The 19778-nt window shown below is 38.1% G+C and overlaps 1 protein-coding gene across 3 annotated transcripts in view; it reads right to left on the reverse strand.

Moving 5' to 3' along the window:
* The window catches only part of LSAMP (limbic system associated membrane protein), a 652933-nt gene extending 635156 nt beyond the window's left edge, over positions 1-17777 (reverse strand). The window contains exon 1 of one of the 3 annotated variants that reach the window (XM_082742308.1): positions 17136-17777. In XM_082742308.1, the coding sequence (XP_082598434.1) occupies positions 17136-17290 (155 nt within the window). In that variant the 5' untranslated portion in view covers positions 17291-17777. The remainder of the gene's footprint in view (positions 1-17135) is intronic. The other 2 variants (XM_082742309.1, XM_082742310.1) reach the window with 2 other exon arrangements.
* Positions 17778-19778: the final 2001 nt, after the last annotated feature.

A 19778-nucleotide genomic window follows, 5' to 3' on the forward strand; every position in this document is an offset into this window, starting at 1 on the left:
CTTCACGGTAAAGAACGAGGAGCCAAAGTAGTCTACAATATGGTGGGATATAATTATAATTACCTATCTGCCCAAGGTGAAGAGGTGTGCCAAGAAGTTTGAGACAAAGAGCTCCTGGTGTTTATCTCGTAATACACAACCTGAGATTGGGTCACTCTATGCATTATATCCTCACTTCTTTACTTGTCCTCTGTATCCCCGTTCAAGTTTCACCACAATGCTTAAGACTCAGCTCTTTCATTAAAAAAGTCCACAGGAACACATCAGCCCACAGCAGTTTTTGAAAAGCCATCTGAACCATCGTTAGGAATATATTGCTTTCACTGTCACTTAATTTTTCATTTGTAGAAGTTCCTGAGGAACTAGAACAAGTATGGATCCAGATTTCTGTGGATCCTGAAATTTATACAGTGTGAAGCCTTTCTTTTTTTTTTTTAATTTTTTTTTTTTTTATTTGACAGAGAGAGATCACAAGTAGGCAGAGAGGCAGGCAGAGAGAGAGAGAGGAGGAAGCAGGCTCCCTGCTGAGCAGAGAGCCCGATGCGGGACTCGATCCTAGGACCCTGGGATCATGACCTGAGCCGAAGGCAGCGGCTTAACCCACTGAGCCACCCAGGCACCCATATACAGTGTGGAGCCTTTCTTCTAAAAAATGCAAAATGACAAATTAGAGACAAAACTTCGGAATAGCTGGTCCATGCAAGTGAAGAGCCCCAAAGCTTAAACTCCATTTTAAATCTACTGTTGGACATTTATTTAATCCCCGTGGAATGTCCAGCACAGGGCTGTGCATACTAACTATCCCTGTTACATTCTTTCCTTAGCAATTTCATCTAAACTATAGATAAAACTATCCCCTAATAGGGAAATATTCCATGATCCTAAGTCATGCAGCTCTTTTTCTGAACGCCAGAGTTCTCAGATTCACTTGTCAATGGGCAACTTTACCTGAATATCTCACAGCCCCTCCTACTCAATTTAACCAACAAAATTAATCTTAATTTAAAAATCTGTTTAATTCCACATATCCTTTCATATTTATTCCTGGCCTTTACGTATCTGTATTTCCAGTAATACTATACCTTATTTACTTAGGACTCTCCCTCTGTCTCTATCATTCTGTCAGCCTTCTCATTTCCATTTCCAAACAATATTTTAATTGAAGTTATCCTTAACTCTTCCAGGTTTGAAAAACAATAATTTATTTACCTGTGAGATATATAATGTCTACAGATAATGCTTAAGTTTCATATGGAAGTTTGGAAACTCTTCATGAATTCTGTAGTTGCCAAAGAGACTAGGGTTTGGGAACTGATTGCCTAACCCTTTTCAGTTGGGACTAATATTGAATGAAACTGAGACATTATCCACAGGAATTAACTCTGATATATTTAGGACTTTGTTAGATAATTCTTTGGATTCCTTGTCATTATGTTTTAACAAGTTCTATTTTTATTTTAGCATCCACCAATTTTCCATTTGGAAACAGACATTCATGGGAATATTTTCAGCTTTACATACAGTTAACTCACTTTGGAATGGGGCTATGTATGTTTTACTTACATCCTGACATCTGGTCCTTTCCTAATTGGCTTCACCCTAACCTGTCTCTTGTCTTTTCATTTCTCCCTTCAAATCCTCACTTTGGTTTGCTCGAACTTTCTGAGCTCTTTCAAAACTATTACCCAAAATCCCACCCCAGTTCTACAGACAAAGCTGTGCATCAGCGATTCTCTCTGTATGAATACAGCTAAAGCAGTGATGAGGTAATTGGCTAAGAACCTGTCAACTCAACAGAAAGGAGACTGGTTAAAGACTCTGATAATCACTGTTTACAGATTTTAACAGTTTGGACTTTCAGATAAATTAAAGTCATTTTACAAAAAGAAATAAAATAAGGCAACATGCATATAAAAATTGAGCAAAAATGCTGAAGTTGGTAAAAGAGACTAGGTTCAGCAAGATTGGGAAATATGATTTGCCTAGACTTATTGATGGATGCCATTATTTGACCTCCTATTTAGTGGCAGCAGAGGTTATCTGAATTGTAAGCAAAGCAAATCAGACATTCAAGTTCTTTTGCTTCATTATTTCTGGGAAAGGTAGGTAATACAAAAAGTAAGGGAGTGATACAAATAAAGCAACTTAAAAATAGCAGATTTACCCACAGGTAAAGCCCATGGACGCTGCTGCTCTACTCCCATCTTACTGGCGATAACCTCTGATGATACTAAAGGAGTCAGCAGCGAGAAAGTTCTTGTATCAAATAGCTGGGGATGCTTAGTCCTGTCAGTGCTCAGAGGGAGCCAGGACTGGAGGGTTCAAAGCCGAGAATATGTCAGTCTTCAGAGTAGAAAGAGAACCAGCAGGAAGCATGAATTGGGAGGTAGTATCATGCTTTACTCATTGGGGGGAGTAAACAAAGTAACAATTCGAGCCATATTGAACAATGTAAGAAATGAGGTCCCTACTTGACCGATCAATCTTACCTATCTCTATGAAGCTGCATGAATATGAAAGTATCTAAGACTAGATTTGTCTTAATATTGATCTACATAGAAAGATGAAAGGCCTAAAAGATCTTCTATTTTAATGAAACACAGTTCCTCTCTCTTAACATGTTTGTAAATTCTCCAGTGGGAAGAAAGTAGTAGAGGTATGAATATTAAAATCCACTGAAAAATGATTAGAGAATTATTTCCGAATGAAATTCTTCATAAGCAAAGTTACAATGCATGCCAGCAAAATAAATAAATAAATAAATAAATAAATAAATAAATAAATAAATAAGCACATACAAAATAAGGAGTAGAAATACAGAATGTGAGAGAATGAGGGAATATTAATGGTAATATATGAGAAATCATCCATTTCAACCTTCTACTACATAAAGGTTTTTGGGTTTTGGTTCCTTTTTCTTTTTATTTTTTTTTTCTTTTCTTTCTTTCTTTTTTTTTTTTTTAAACAATCATTTATTTTTTGTCAGAGAGAGAGAAAGCACAGGCACAAGCAGGGGGAGTGGCAGGCAGAGGGAGAGCAGGCACACCATTGAGCAGGGAGCCTGATGTGGGGCTGGATCCCAGGACACTGGGATCATGACCTGAGCTGAAAGCAGACGCTTAAACATCTGAGCCAACCTGGTATCCCTGTTTTAGTCCTTTTGAAATAACATTTCTTAATTGTGGTTATCTGGCCTCTGTTTAAATATGAAGATAACTTAAAATTTACTTCTTTACTAGGAAATCTATTCCACTTGGCAGAAGAGCAAGGAACATTTATAAAATAAATATACCTGCACCTATATATATATATATATATATATCCATATATATCCAAATATATATATATGATGCAAATATATATATATCCATATATATGTGTGTATAATTTTATACACACACATATATATGATATATATATTTCATATATATAATTTTACACACACACACACACAGATCCTTATTTTACAGGTCCTTCTTATTCCATTCTTATACTAGCTTTCTGAGATAAGAGGGTAAGTATTATCATTTTCATTTTTATTAATAGAGGAATTGAGGCCCAGCAGGGATAATTTCCCCTTATTTGCCCTTGCTTACAAAATTGGGGATTGGTAGAGGAATACTTGGAGCTAGGTCTCCTGGCGTAGAAGATATGTCATTTCCATCATGCCATAAAACTATTTGAAAGATCATTTATAAAAGAGTTCAACCTGATTTACTTATTTAAATTATATTCTATTTTAATTATAAACTATCCTAAATTCTTTCCCTTTTCTTCTTTCTTTCTTTTTTTTTTGTGGCGGGGAGATGAAGTGTGATATAACACACACACATATGAATAACATTCTTCTATAAGCTAGCATCCATTTTTACCTTATAATTCTGCCAAAAAACACAATCTTCTTGTTTTTATGCCATACACATAGCATGACACAAAGCTATCCTCTTATTTTTGTGTTATACACATGTTAGCAAGTTCGCTTTCTGTGTTTTTATCCAAATATTGAACATGGCCAAAGACCATCACATTTGCCAAAGACTGGTCATACTACCAAGCTGCTTTATTGCTCTGGATATAATGCATTTGAGTCTTACACCTGAATTTATTTATATTATTCTAATCATTTCTTCACTTGCCTTGAATCTTTAATATTGAAAAGGACATAAAAGCATAATTATGGTAATTTTACTTGATAAATGAAATTTAATTTGAATTCTTATTCTTTTCCTTCAGTGGTCAGTCTCTCATTTTTTTTTTTTTTAAGATTTTATTTATTTATTTGACAGACAGAGATCACAAGCAGGCAGAGGCAGGCAGAGAGAGAGAAGGGGAAGCAGGCTCCCTGCTGAGGAGAGAGCCCAATGCGGGGCTTAATCCCAGGACTCTGAGATCATGACCTGAACTGAAGGCAGAAGTTTAACCCACTGAGCCACCCAGGTGCCCCCAGTCTCTCATTTTCAACAAGCATGCTTATTAACAGATCATGACATCATTTGGTGACTTAGAATGAAAGAGAATGTAAATTTAGTCTAGAATCAAGATCAAAAATCTGAGGAATTGATCATTTGAAAATTATTTCTCACTTAGCTAATACACCATTAGTGTCTATCCTATAATCCAAATAGAAGAAATGTTACTCCTTAGGGACTACTATGTATGCTAACCAAGATATAGCAGAAACAAGAAACATTAAGTCTGACTTCTCTTACAAAGGAATTTTCGCACTTGCATAACAATTAAAAATAAAACATTAATCAAAACAAATTAAAAAGACATACTATGGTGCTTCTTATATATTGTACCTGTTAATATCCTTGATAACCTGGAAAATTTAGTTTTCTACAGTAAACTTCTCCACATTGGTACATCAAATTAAATTGGATTCCTATTAAAGAATACTATGACCCAAGTTTACAATAATATTCAGATTCATATTGTATATATGTAAACTTATTGTACATATAAAAATATATATATGCTTTTGTTTTAAATATTATTAATATATGCAAAAGAAACTAATTTTTAAAAAATCATGTGTTCAAAAAAATCCACATGATGTAATTAAGTATGACAATTTGTTTACACATAATACATTCTGTATAAATACATGCTTTTATTTTTAGAAGAACTAGATTTTAAGTTGTCTTATTTTATACAAATATTAAGGCATTAATGAAAAAATATCTTTAAGTTTCCTATGCCATGATATTTTAAGATGATGCAGTTTATTTTTTTTATTTGAGTATATCACCATCCCACTTATTATATCACACATTTCTTCTAATGAACTCAATTATATTGAAAAACTTAATGTCAGACCAGACCAAAATCTTTGCTTAAGAGGTAAGTAGGAATTATTCCCATTTTTGAGTTAAAACAATAAAAGCTAAGGTTTTATGGAAATAAAGCCTAAATCCCTTGGTGTTCAATCTAGAAGTTTACCTGATCTAGTGGTATTATCTAGACATTAGAGAGTTCCTTGAGGTGTTGATGATATTAGATAGTATTAGCTCATTATATTAGAGTAACAAAAGATAAAAAAAGGACCCTTGGGTGGCTCAGTGGGTTGAACATCCAACTCTTGGTTTCAGCTCAGGTCAGGATCTCTGGGTCATTAGATTAAGCCACGAGTTGGGCTCTGTGCTCAGTGGGGAGTCTGCTTGAGAGTCTCTCTCTCCTTCTCCCTTTGCCCCTCCCCTGCTCACACACATTTTCTCTCTCCCTCTCTCTCTAAAATAAATAAATAAATATTTTTTAAATGCTTAAAAAAAAGATAGAAGAATAAAGGTCAGAAAGTCAAAGAAAATTTCATCTGCTAACTTAATGATTCTGCAATATAAAATGCTGATCATAAGATTTGCTCATATATTTACATCATGAACATGCATAAGATGACAACAATCTTAGTCATCTCAAGACAAAAATCAGTTGCAAACTGGCAACCATATATGACTCAAACCCCATAAAATAAACAGGTCTGATGTAAGTGTCCTAGAGTGAAATATGACTGAAGAAGCACAAGAATTAGAAATTAGGAAACCGAGTAATTTTCCAAATCAATATTTTCACATGTATACGTTTGGCTATGCATGACTTAGTGTTGAACTGCATGACTTTCATTTTTGTCTACATTGTTCCTAGCAGAGAAGTGTGGCAAATAGTAGCATGACTAAAGCACTATTTTAGAAAAGATATTATTAACTTTTGATAACTTCAAAATATAGAAACTCAGTATAGAAATGCATCACCAAAAAAAATTATAATGGAATAAACAGTAAGGCATTATTGTAGGAGAAGCTGGGTTTCATTTTCTTCATAGTTATAGGCTTTTCCTCTGACCTCACATAAATAATGCTCTTGTGCATTATGGCAAAACATACAGAGAGAATTTGGATTATTAAAAAGTCCACGGTACATTCAAGTTTGAATTTCACAGGAGTGAGTAAAGAGGTCAACACTGCAAAACCCAACTTGGCATCATTGTTCAGTATGAATAATTACTTTGAGTCAAATGAGTGCAAGTGGTCTGTACTTTGTCTCATTTCACAAGAAAGTAGGACAGATGAGGTGAATATACCTGTTGCACAGCAATCTTGCCAACCATAAGTAACTCTCAACTGCTCAGTTCAGTCTCTGAAAGGTCACAGGCACCTCTATAGGGAGAAAGCTTCAGCAGCTCCCAGGAGGTATATTCCTTTTCTTAAACTACCTGGGATTCTGAGCTCTTTACAGACACTGGACATGACTCACTTCAGGAGCACTGAGTGATTCCTAGCTTTGTCAGAAACTCATCTATCAGTGAATGGAGCATACTTTAGGCCCTGGTGACTAAACTTTTAGGTCCCCCTAAAATGTCCTTGTATGCCTTTCTCATGCTCTAAAAAGCTGTGCTTAAAAAGAGGAGCTGTAATGGAAAATGTTGGGAGTGTTTCTAGACAAACACCTTATCCCCTCAACCAATGATCAGAAAATAATCCATTTCTGATTTTACTATTTAACCTTCTTCGACCACATATTTATAATTTCCCTAGTAGTGGTTGACTTTTTCACTAACATAACTTGCTTCATCCCTGTCTCCTTCAAACTTATCTCCTCTTTCATAAACCAATTTCTGATCTGCTTGATTTACAGTATGACTACACCCTCTTTGTTTAATTCAGTGAATAAATATTTATCTGACCACCTACAGGTACTAAGCTAAATTCTTGGGTAGAAAATTAAGGTAGATGAGACACTTGTCTTTGAAGGACTGATAATACATTTGAGGCAAGACAAGAGTGCCCTTAAAGTGTAGTTAATGCTAAGTTGAGGTATGCATAGAGCCAACAATCCCACTTCTGGGCATATATCTGAAGGAAATCAGTGTCCTAAAGTAGTATTTGTACTCCCATGTTCATTGCAGCCTTATTCACAACAGCCAAGATATGGAAATAACCCAAACATACACGGATGAATAAATGGAAAAAGAAAACACGAGATGTATCTATAACTATATCATCTATATCTATCTATCTCTCTATGCGCACACACACACAGAGACACAATGGAGTATTACTTAGCTATAAAAATTTTTAAGATCTTTTTGCAACAGCATGGATAAACCTGGGGAGTATTTTGCTAAGTGAAAAAAAAAAAAGTAGATAAAGGCAAATACTATATAGTCTCAATTATAAATGGAATCTAAAAAAGGGTTAAGTCATGAAAACAGAGAATAGAATGGTAGTTGCCTGGAACTGGAAGGTGGGAAAATGGTGAGATACTGGTCCAAGGGTAGACTTTCAGTTATAAGATGAATAGATTTTAGAGATCTAATGTACATCATGGTGATGATAGTTCATAATGCTCGGTTGTAATGTGAAATTTGCATGGAGAGTGGATCCTGGGTGTTCTTAACACACACAAAGAAAGGTAGCTAGGTGAAGTGATGGATGTGTTAATTAACATGATATTAGTAATAATTTATAATGTGTGTGTATATATACACATAATTATCACACTGTACAGCTTAAATACATAAACTTTTATCAATTATACCTCAATAAAGCTAGAAGAGAAAAAAAAAACATTTACAGAGATGACATTACCAATAAAAATAGAGTATCTAGTTGAATCTGGGAGAATAAGAGAAGATTTCTGAATGAGATATCACCAAAACCAGCCTTAGCCTGGAAGGAGCAACAAGGTAACCAAGCAAAAAGGTATGGTTGGGAAGAAGGGAGAGGTGGGAGGAAGAGAAGGTTCTGGGTAGAGAGAGTTTCATGAACAAATATAAGAGAAGTGTGTGTGTACACACATTCATGTGCTCATGAACAGAGAATGAAAGTGGTTCTGAATTAGTAGATGCAATGAGGCAGTAGGGCATGGAGAGTTATCCAAGCTGAGGACTTTTGACATTATGTTGTAGATAATGAGAAGATTTTAAAGGCTCTGGTGATATTTCCAGATTGATTCTGGAAAACAACTGGCCCATGATAGTCAGATGAGTTCAGGTCCATGATTCTACCAACTACCTGACATCTGAAAGGATTAAGTAGAATAAAGATGTAATCTAGCAAAGTTTCCTAAGTCAAGGAAAAGCAAGTAGTGTTAATTCGTACCTCATTTCAGACCTCTAGCTCTATCTTTTCCCCGACTCACTAGATCAGGTTTTATGATCCCAAACAAGTTTTAAAAAGATGGAGTTTGGTGCTCTGAGAGTTATCTTCATGTTACCCCTTGGTTACAACAGCTTTGATACAGAGCTTCATTTGTACCCTTAACCAAGGTAGCTATCTTGGTAGGATGTCTGGGGTCTAAGTCCCTTATTACGCGGACATGTATAAGCCAGCCTTTATCCCATAGACTCCCTTGTGTTCTGAGCCTCTGCCTTGTGGCTACATCTCTATACAAGATGACACACTTCCCTGTGATACCTGCCTGCCTATCTATAGGGCTGACTGTGAGTTCTTTTCACGGAACATGTTGGACCTCCCCTGGCTCACCTGCTAAGAAAGCGTTATGAAACCTCATTCTACATGACACACAAGAAACCCCCTAGGCATTTGTAGTGGAACTTAGCATCCAGTGCCTCCACCATCCCAAGAGACTGGTCTATCTCAATGTCCAGTTCCTCCCACTGACCACAATCAGCCCATTGTTAGCCCGAAATAAATTGTGTACAAATAGAAAATAAGTTCTACCTTCCTCAAAGGATTTTAAGTATAATCTACAATGACTACAATGTGTAGAGCACCCCTGGAGGTTATGAAAACGATGGACTACAGGCTGAAAACCAAGCCTTGAACCATGATCTCACTATGCAATCATCCTGATCAGTGTCTCCAAGAGGGACAAGTAATAGGAGCCTTAACCAGGTAGAAAGTCATAAATAACAATAAGGAGGTAGTAGGTTTGAGGAACCCAAGTCAAATACTGAGGGAATGAGTCAAGAACTCCGATAAGAAAGCTGAGTAAGAGGCAAAGTACCAGAAACAAAAAGGAAAAAAAAACAAAACAAATGTAAGAAAATGTTATATAGGCTCTGCCAAATACAAGACTGCCTTTGCAAATATCGTAAGATGGAAGCTGCAAGTGAAGAAAGTAAGCCTATGTTTTTAAGACAGATGATATTCGGCATGTAAACAGTAAAGTATTTACTGAAAACTTCCTCCTTGACCAGCACTAACAGGAGGATCATTCAAAGGAAGGCTCCGCTTTGATTTTCAAAGATGAGAGAGAGAAGAGAGGAAAGGAAGAAGAGAGTAGAGGAGGAGAGATGAGAGAGAAAGAAGGGGAGAGAAGGGTAGAAAAAGGAAGAAACAGCAGAGGAAGCCAGTGGAGGAGAAGGGAAAGATAGAGGGGGGAGGGGAGAAAGAAAAGAATAAGGGGAAAGACACTTTTGGCATAATTTTAAATAGCACATCATGAGATAGCATGAAAACCAGGAAGATAACTTCAGTGCTACTGTGGAATAAAAATCGCTGAACAAGAACAAGGAGGCATGAATTCTAGTTCGAATCATTCAAATCTTTAGAAAACCAACTAAATTTTTCTCTTCTCGGTTACATCAGTTTATTATTTTTTCTTATTTGAGAGCACACACGCCTGCATGTGAGAGAGAGAGAGAGAGACAACAAGCTGGGGAGAGGGGCAGAGGGAGAGGGCGAAGCAGGCTCACCACTGAGCAGGAAGACCCAGACAGGATCAGTACTTGAGGGGAAGGCAGACACTTAACCAACTGAACCACCCAGGTACTCCCTCAGGTACATCACTTTAAAATGAGATGGTGGGGGGAGCTTAGGTGGTACTCATCTCAAGTCATGATCTCAGCCAGGGAGTCTGCTTCCATTACCCTTTTCCTTCAGCCTGCTCCACCGTCTCCCTCCCTGCCCTGGCTTACACACGCTCTCTCTCTCTCTCAAATAAGTAGGTGCATAAATAAATAAAATGAGATGGTGGATTGCCTAATCTCCAAGGCCTTTCCTTCTCTAGATTTCCACAAGTTTATCCTATAGTAATTAACAAAATCTGAAGGAAAGTGTTTTCTTTTGTGAAGGTTAATCACTCAACTTGAGATTGTTTTGATTCAAGTGACTACCAAAAAATTGTTTATTCACCTTGTACTCCTGATAAGAAACTCAACTAATATTCTAAGATACATGTAACTTTAAAGGACTTTAAAGGGGGGGGAAATGATACAAACATAGGACAAATGGCCAACCTCGACCATAGAAATAAAAATGAAAAGCTCATTTTATCAAATTTCTTAGTGTTCTAAAGGTTATTTCCTACTATGAATATAATGACCATGATTATTAATAAGAGCTTCTATTTTATGCCATTTTATACTTTATAAAACAGTAATACATAGTAGGTCATTTGATCATCATAAAAATAGCTTATCTAATAAGTCAAGTAATTGTCAGTTATTCTTATTTAATAGATCAAATTATTTCCAGGTATTTAGATCTAGGTCTTCTGAGTACTTGTTAAGCATTCTGAACTTATTAGATCCTTGACGGTATTTACCTATGACACAAAGACTGGATCCTAAGTTTCAGCTAAAGATTGATCACCACGTAAGACTGAGATGAAGTCCACAAACACGTAGCTATCATATTGTGAATCATATATTTGCATATATGGCAACATAAATGACAAGCTTGTTTGAATAAGTTATCATTGAAGATATTTTCCTTGCCTAAGAATTATCTATTTTCTTTCCTAGAGATAGCCCTGAAAAAAAAAAAAAAACATAGTAGAAGTGTTTCCATGTCTTGCCTAATATAAATGGAAGTGAGAACACAAAGCAATAATCTTTTAAAAACCAAGTTTTAATGCTATTTCAATAGATACTATGTAAATTGGATCCATATTAAAATGAAGTCACTCCATCTTCCATGACATTGTAGTTATAGAATCGTGTGGTAAAGAAATGGATCTATGAGAGTCTCATTCTTTTCTCCCAATTCAATTTGTACATCTTTACTGCTGCCATACTTCCCAAGCCATACAACATGACTTTAATTTTTTACTACGTATCCATTAAGCACTGCCCCAAAGATGTTTTGTAAAAGAGATTCCTCAACTGGTAAAGCAGTGGTTCTCAACTCTATATACATATCAGAATCATTTTTTTTTTAATACCTATGCCAGGCCCTACCCCAAACTAATTCAATAAGAATTTCTGAAAGTAGAGAATATGTGGCTTCAGTATTTCTTGAAAGGTCTCCACCTTTGTAACATGCAGTCATAGTTGTAAACCATCTCAAGCAGCACTTCTCCAACTTTAAGATGTTTGTGAATTATTTGAGGATCTTGTTAAAAATGCAGATTCTGACTTGTTAGGTCTAGGATAGACCCCAAGATTTGGGATTTTAAAAAGCGGCTGTGTGATACCTAAAATACACATCTGCAGAACACGATTGGAGCAGCAAGAGTCAGTGGTTCTCAAAGTGTGGCCCAGTCCTGCAGTATTAGCATCGTCAAGAACTTGTTAGAAATGCAAACCTCAGACCCTACCAGAGACCTACAGAATCAAAAACTCTGCAGGTAGAAGCCAAGCGATCTGTGTTATAACGGACTTCCCTGGTACACCTTCTGATACACCTTCAAGTTTGAGAAACCCTGGTCTAAGCAAAAGAGCTCCTTAAAGTCCAAACAATTGGTTGAATGTGTTTGGAAAATGACTAATAGTTTTATGCTTGTGTAGCAGTTTACAACTGAACAAACTTCCCTCCTTGATCTCTTCTGAGCTTCTTAAAACAACTCTGTACAGTAACTAGAGTCACTAAGATAGGCAGTTTCAGCATTTTATAAGTGAAACTGAAGCTCAAATATTTAAGGGATTTGTTCAAAGTCATGTAGCATACAAGGATGGATCCAAAATTAGAGTCTAGGTCTTCTGAGTCGTACAAACTAACAAGCAGGACATCTGAAAGCAGGGCAAATGGCTGTAAGCCATAAGTAATGGCCTGAAGACAAGGACTCTCTAAGGTCTAAGTGATAGCAGCAAAGGGTACCAGCACACAGTTAGGTAACTTCCTATCACATGAGTTACAGACATTTGTACCTGGAGCTCTCAAGGACCACAGAAAAATATGCACTAATCCTTTTTTTTTTTTATTTTTTTTTTGCTTGAGTGTGCAATTATATAGAAGCAACTTCAAGAAACACAAATGTTTAACCCTCACCAACTAATTTAGTGGATAAGTCAGTCACCTTTGGCTGTTCACTCCACAGTTCTACAAATAATTCATTCAAAGTCAGATGACATAGAACAGAAAAATCACCTTAATATGTGGGGTGTGTGTATACATACTTATATGTTTCGTATTTATAAAAACACAAATAATCACAAATTACATTTGTCACATGAGACCTGGCTGCTGTGTTCCTCTGTCCATAAGTAACAACAAATGATATAATTCACAGGTACATCAATGTTATAAAGTGTAATTAATATGCCACATTCCTATACAAGAGAATCGTGTGGTATACTCTAGCATTTATCAAATATATTTGATAAAGGATTTAAAGTGAAACAAAGTGTCCTTAAAATATCAGTAATAACCACTAAACGTTGATTAGAGATTTAGCCACAAGAAAAAAAAACCTTCATAATTGTCACAAACTTCCCCCAAAGACCGATGCCCACAAAGTTTGTTTTCAAATAGTGAATTACAAGTGGTAGAAAAATCACATATTGTGTCAGAAGTATGTTTGAGTGTTGACACTTTCTTTGTAAATGTAGGCGTTCCAGATGCCTTATAGAAGAGAAGCCATTTTTCCCTTGAAATTTGCACAAAATTCTCAGACTGCACTGTCAAATAATCATATCTTTTGTGCTGTTTCCTCTTTTTCCCCTAGTGTTAAAACAAGAGAATAAAGACCCAGAATTTTGAAAAATTAAAAACTTAGCTATGTTGAACTTAGATACTCAATTTCTTATACCTAACTCCTATTAAGTACATTTACATTTAAATGGGAAAAACGTTACCACCATAAAAAGTATTATAGTATCTTACAAACATCAAATAGGGTCAGAACTGTGAAATAAATAAAATTCCAACACCTCAAATTTAAAATATTTAAACCCATGATAGTATGAAAATGAAACCTCTGCATTTTATCATATATGCACTTAGCATGTACAAATATGCATAAATATGTCATTTTTACAAAGTTACCTTTTTAGCAGATATGTTAGGATCAATTATTTTATAATTATCTTTCTAGACATATGCTATTGATAATAAAAATATAGTTAGTGGGACTGTTAAAAATGAAATTTTAAAGGCTAGATAAGAACATTATGTTCATTTTTCCTTTGACTTATCAAGGGAGCCACATGATTTCAACCTGCCAAGAATAACCAGGAGGTGAACCTCTTTGTGAGCCTGTGTGCAAGGGTAGAAAGTTAGAAAAATCAGTGCTAGGAATGTCTCCAGTAATTGATGAATTCCTACACTTGTTGGGGTGGCAGTGTGGCAGGTGTGCTCTGTTCAGAAAAACACCTGAGACACTCCCATAAGACAAGTCCTGTGGGTATGTCTGGTACTTTACTTTGCATGCAAATATTCTGGCTCAGTATCTAGGAAGAAACCCATGTGCCGCTGTTGCCACTGGTCTACGGATGGTACTTTGATTCTGTGCCCTGAGATAGAATATGGTGTGTGGTTTCCTTTAGCTCTTAAAGGATCTAAAAACAAAACAAAACAAAACAAAAAAAAACCTCTGGATATCTAGATTCTTGTCTGGGAAACAACAGGGTGAGGTTGGGATACATGAGAGTATTTTTCTTTCCATCTAGTTCTGCTACCTTCACTCTATAGTCTTTTGTTGTTGTTGTTGTTTTCCCCAAAAAGATAGAAATAAAAAAGTAAGACCCAAGACTAGAATTCATCTCCTATCATAATTATACAAAATTGAGCATCAGTTCCAAAAAAATATATACTTTTCTTTTCATTGGAGTAAGGCAGTAAAGGTAAATGTTTTGGGGATGGTCAGCCAAACTCCTGTCACTGGACCACCAGAATTACAAACCTTCCTTGTCTCCTTTTAACATTTCAGATTATTCAGGGCTACAGATTCACTGAGAGATATTTTTTTTTTTTTTTCCTCCTTGCCATTTCACTTTCTCAGTGCCAAACATCTACTGTGACTTCCAATGAATCAAGTTCTCCTTCCTCTCCTCCCCTGGAAGCTCATGCTCTCAGTAAAATGTCAAAAATAAAGTAGAAGCAAGTATTTCCCAGGCTAGACTTGTAAACAGAAAGCAAGAAAACCATTCTTCACCGGGAAACTGACCCACAAAGCTTACTGGGCTCAGTTAAAGAGATTGAGAAGAAGGTCAGGGAAGAAAACAAAAGGAACTCTCTCCATAGTTACTTCTGATAGAGCTCCACCAACCCAGAAATAAAAGCCTTGTTTGAGGCAGAGGAAATTTAAAAGAGGGCACATTAGGTGAGGTCTGGAAAAGCAACGGACTCTCACAGGTGACTTCTCTGCATGCTCTGTTTGTCTAGCTTCTCTTTCCCAGTGAATAACTGCTTCTATATTTATTCTCACTTCTCACTTTCTCCATTTCCACACCGTAATGTCTACTAAAGTGTAATGCTTAAAAACCCCATTTCTTTTAAGCCAGAGACACTTGAAAGCACATCTATATCATATGTAGATATTTATAGAATAAGATCCCTCTCATACACATAGACTTATATGCATATGCGATATGAAAGTAGAAGAATATTCTTTTTCCTCTGAATAAACATTTAGATGTTTATCTAACCCTTTGACAGCTACAACTTAAGGTACAGGTGATGCTGACTTACAAAGTTCATGGGCATTTAAATAAAAACTTACACACCCAGGTATTTGCTTTCCCTATATTCAGTCTCATAATCTGCAAAAACAAGTCTTCCTGGGGATAGCATAAATTTATATAGAGTGCCTCACTAGTAAGGGTTAATGATGTTAGGGAGTCTGAATGTTAGCAGTTGAGATGGCATGCTTATGTGTTTGCAAAAAACATTTTGTGCATCATATCCAAATCCCTTTGCAAACAGATAAATTACTCTATAAATCTTATTACTCCTTGTGGATAAATCACACATGCAGGTTTACAGGGCTGGAAAGCTGGTAGGGAAAATCTGCTTTGGATAGTAGGATCTTTGGGATTCATAATCACTCAATGCTCAGGAAACGAAGAAAAGAGCATTTACACATTAGGATTTTCTTAGTTTTCACAATCCACAGCAACACACACACAACACAACACACAGCACGTACACATTCCTCTCTAACAAGGCTAGAGATCCCAAAGCAGGACACTGTGACAGCCAACCAAATTTATTTCTGAGGAAAGGAAAGAAAACTTTGCTGCTGTAGGCAGCTCTGCTAGAGAACTGCTCCCTGATGCCCCAGGGTTTATGCACTATCAGCTCCTCACACACAGATTAGAGGTTTACTTTCTGTAGTCTACTGTTTTTTATTGCCGCAACAAGCAATATTAACTGTATGGACAGACTGACACTGGGTCATTTTATTTGGACAAAATGAGATTTTAAAGGATCTCCAAGGAAAATTTTTTTATTCATTCTTTTTTCCTTTTTTTTGTATCTGATAGAAATTTAAGAAAGCTGGGAAAAAAAAAAAAAGACTAGGGTTATGTGCAGTGGGTGGAGGAAGGGAAGAGAAAAGAGAAACATAGGAAAAGAAGCTTGAAGCTTTTTTTTAGAAATGGAATTACAGCTAGGTTCCATCTGAGTTTCTGCAGTTTACTGTCCCTTAGAGGGGTCAAACTCCCAAGGACTGGGACTCTCTCTGTCCAGATTTCAATCCCAAATTTTATTTCAGAGTTTGGCAGAGCCACACAGAGAGGGGACTTTAAGGTGAATAATCAATTTGAAATACCCATTTTACACCAGGTTAATTCTTGCCTAATCTTTGCGCTTAATACTATTCTTAAATATCAGCAATTTGGCAAGTTCCTTTTCTTTTTCTTCTGTACTTTCATGTGTTGATGTCTATCCACATTCCAGAAAAGGCTCAGTAACCAACCAAAGTTCTAAGATTGGTTTATTGCCCTCGATGTCAATTAGATGATCCTTACAGAAAGTCTCCAGTCCGAACTACTGCTGGGGCAGGGCGAGAGCCTTGATGTGCATATATTCCCTCTCTCTCTCTTTCTCTCTCTCTCTCTCTCTCACACACACAGCACAGAGAATGCAGTACTGTGTACCACTCTCTGAGAGCCATAATTCAACAACTCTTCTTTCCCTATTAAAGAACCCCAACAAAACTCTTGAGTGCAAAGCATCGAAAATTACCAAAGCAAGAATACTGCCCAAATGTCACTAACACCATAGGTGAAGTTACGCTTTCTTGGTAAGAGAAACAAGGTCCTAAGAAACCAAATAACATTTAACCAACGTCGCTGGTCCTTGACGGGAAACAGAATTCCCTTCAAATGTGTTGGCAGACACCTGGTCCACTCAGTAAAAGGCGCGTGTGCATGCACAACACACATACACACACACACACACACACACACACATGCCTGCAGCATCAGAATCTGGAGTTGAAGATCACACACACACACACACACACACACACACACACCGGCGCACAGCAGAAAAGTTGCCCCAAAGCCCTACCTGAGGATGGCTGTGTCCCCCTGCCTCACGGTGATGTTGTCCGTGCCTCGGTTAAAATCCACGCTGCGAACAGGCAGTCCTGTGGGAAGAAGGCAGAGCAATCTCAGTAGGACTAGCGGCAACTGTTTCCGATCCGGCTGAACTCTGCCGACCATGGTGGCCACGCCGAGGTGCGGGTCCGCGGTGCACTCTGGAGGGTGTGTGCGTGCCGCTCACGCCGAGAGGGCTTTACAAACCCAGGGCTTTCATCAACAGCCAAGGCGGAACGGGCTTGGCCAGTTTGTGCTCCCTTCCACTTTGCCTCTCTTTCCCTGGCTCAGGCTCTCTTCCCTCTAAGACTTAACAAAGCCCGCATAAAACCCCAAGCAGAGGTGGGGGGAAAGTCAAAGGAACACAATTTGAAAGGCGAGAGGACACATAGAAAACCCTCTAGAAAAGATGAAGAGAAAGCTGCAAGAGGAAGGTGTTCTTCTCCGGTCTGTGGCTGGATGCTCCTTTGCCAGTGTCTGAGCTGAGCTCCTTCCCTCCCTAACCCACTTTCCCAGGCGGGCGGGCAGGCGGGCGAGGGAGCCGGCACCCAGCCTGCCAGGGAGTGTAAAGAAACCCACACAGCAGCGGCAGCAGCCCAGAGTCTCTACCCCCCCTCCCTTTCCTGTTTCTCCCTCCAGCCCCTCCCCTCCGCTCGCACCTCCCCCGCCCCCCCGCGGATTTCAACAGCCCCTCCACGTCATCCCCTCCGCCCTCCCTCCGGCCTGGCCCCTCGCTTTGCACAACTGCCCCCTTCAGCAGCAGCCAGCCTCAGTGAAAGCCCGATGCGCCTTTAGGTTGTCAGGACAACAGCTCCATCTGAGGCCTGGCTGATTTCCTTAAGAAGAGGGAATGGAGCTTGGATGTACTGTGCAAGAGAAAGGGGAAAAGGAGAAGGACTCAGGCTGTAAAAGCACGAGAGAAAGAGTGTGGGAAAGGATGAAGGGGTGGGGGGAAAGGGAGAGAAAAAAGGAAAAGGAGCCAGGAAGGAGAGAAGGCATGGAGAAGGCGAACTGGGAGAGATGAAGGGAATGAACCAGAGAAGGATAAGAAAGCATGGGGAGTGCAGGGGCACCAGTGCCCAAAGATGGGATAGAGCATGTAAAACGGAGGAGAAACTTGACAGGGAAGGCTCAGATTAAAAGGCAAAGTTGATTTAGAAACTAAATAGTCCTGGCCACGGGCTTTTCACACTCACCTCCTGTTCATTCTTTCCTCTCTCCTGCACTTTCTTTTACAGGATTAAAAAGGTTTCTTTTCTCTCCTTCCTTTAACCCCTCCCCCTCTTGGAGCCCCCTTATGAAAGATGGATTGGAGACAATGCTGGTATTGAGTGGTCTGGAGTGTGAATGCCTGGTTTGTCTTTTCCAAGTGCCTGCCTCAGCAGCTGATCCCCAATCCCTAAATCAACCTCACTCTCCAGGAACCCCTCACTCAGTCCCACATGTGAGGAATGGTACTAAGGATTACTGTCTAAATGTCATGTTGCTGTTCCTACCTAAGTTGCCACTGGCACGTTTTTCTCAAAAAATATTCATATGTAAGGAAGAGATTGGTCTATCAGAACGTGTGTCACTTATAGGACCACATTTAGGCTACATATAGCACTCCTGCGTGCGACTGGCAGGCTGGTTACCATCATTTGTCATTCTACTCCAGGAGTCAAGCCAAGTGATAAGAACCAAAGGGGCTAACACTGTGAGCCACTCATGTGACAGCCCCACACTGTTAGATATCTCCCTCACTACTGATGCTGAGGATAAAAGATAGGGGTAGACCAGTCAAGGACTTTTTTTTTTTCTTTTTAAAATTTGTTTATTTGCATAGTTAAGGCATGGACATGATGCAAAAACCAAGTGGTACAGAATGGTGCAGATCAAATTGTAGATATCTTTCCTACTCCTGTCTTTGGGCAACATTTTTTCCTGTTTGGAGGCAACAAGTATTTCCAGGTCTTATAAAACTTCCCCTAAATCTTCAAGTATATATAAGTAAATATGCACACATATTATGTCCACCCCTCTTAGTTACACAAATGATTAGCCAAGGACACGGGGTGGGAGAGAGAGTATGTTTAGGAATTCCTTTGTTTTTTTTTTTTTAAGATTTTATTTATTTATTTGACAGACGAAGATCACAAGTAGGCAGAGAGAGAGAAGGAAGCAGGTTTCCTGGGATCATGACATGAGCTGAAGGCAGAGGCTTTAACCACTGAGCCGCCCAGGTGCCCCTGTTTAGGAATTCTTAACAAGTCCCATCAGAGTAAAAGCCCTAAAGAGGCATTTACTGTTTTGACATCTATCTTGTCCTGCCAGAATTCAGAGAATTTATCCACTGAACTTTTTCAGTGTAAAAGGTAGGTGCACTCTTACAGATTATGTGAGGAAAGTAAGGAAAAATTTGTGTTTTTCAAGTGTTTTGCACTGTGTGGGTGCTGATAAGCAGTGCCCAGATAATAAGCCAGGGATGTTCCACCCCTAATCTGTAACTCAGCTGTTTAAAATTTGGATTTTTTTGTCACAAAAATGATTAAGTCAAAACCCATAATCCTGTGGTTCCCAGGACCAATGGAAAAATGAACTTGAAGGGCCAAATGGAGAAGCTTGGATTACATAA

This window comes from Mustela nivalis (assembly GCF_964662115.1).
Source record: "Mustela nivalis genome assembly, chromosome: 1".
Classification (NCBI taxonomy): Eukaryota; Metazoa; Chordata; class Mammalia; order Carnivora; family Mustelidae; genus Mustela; species Mustela nivalis.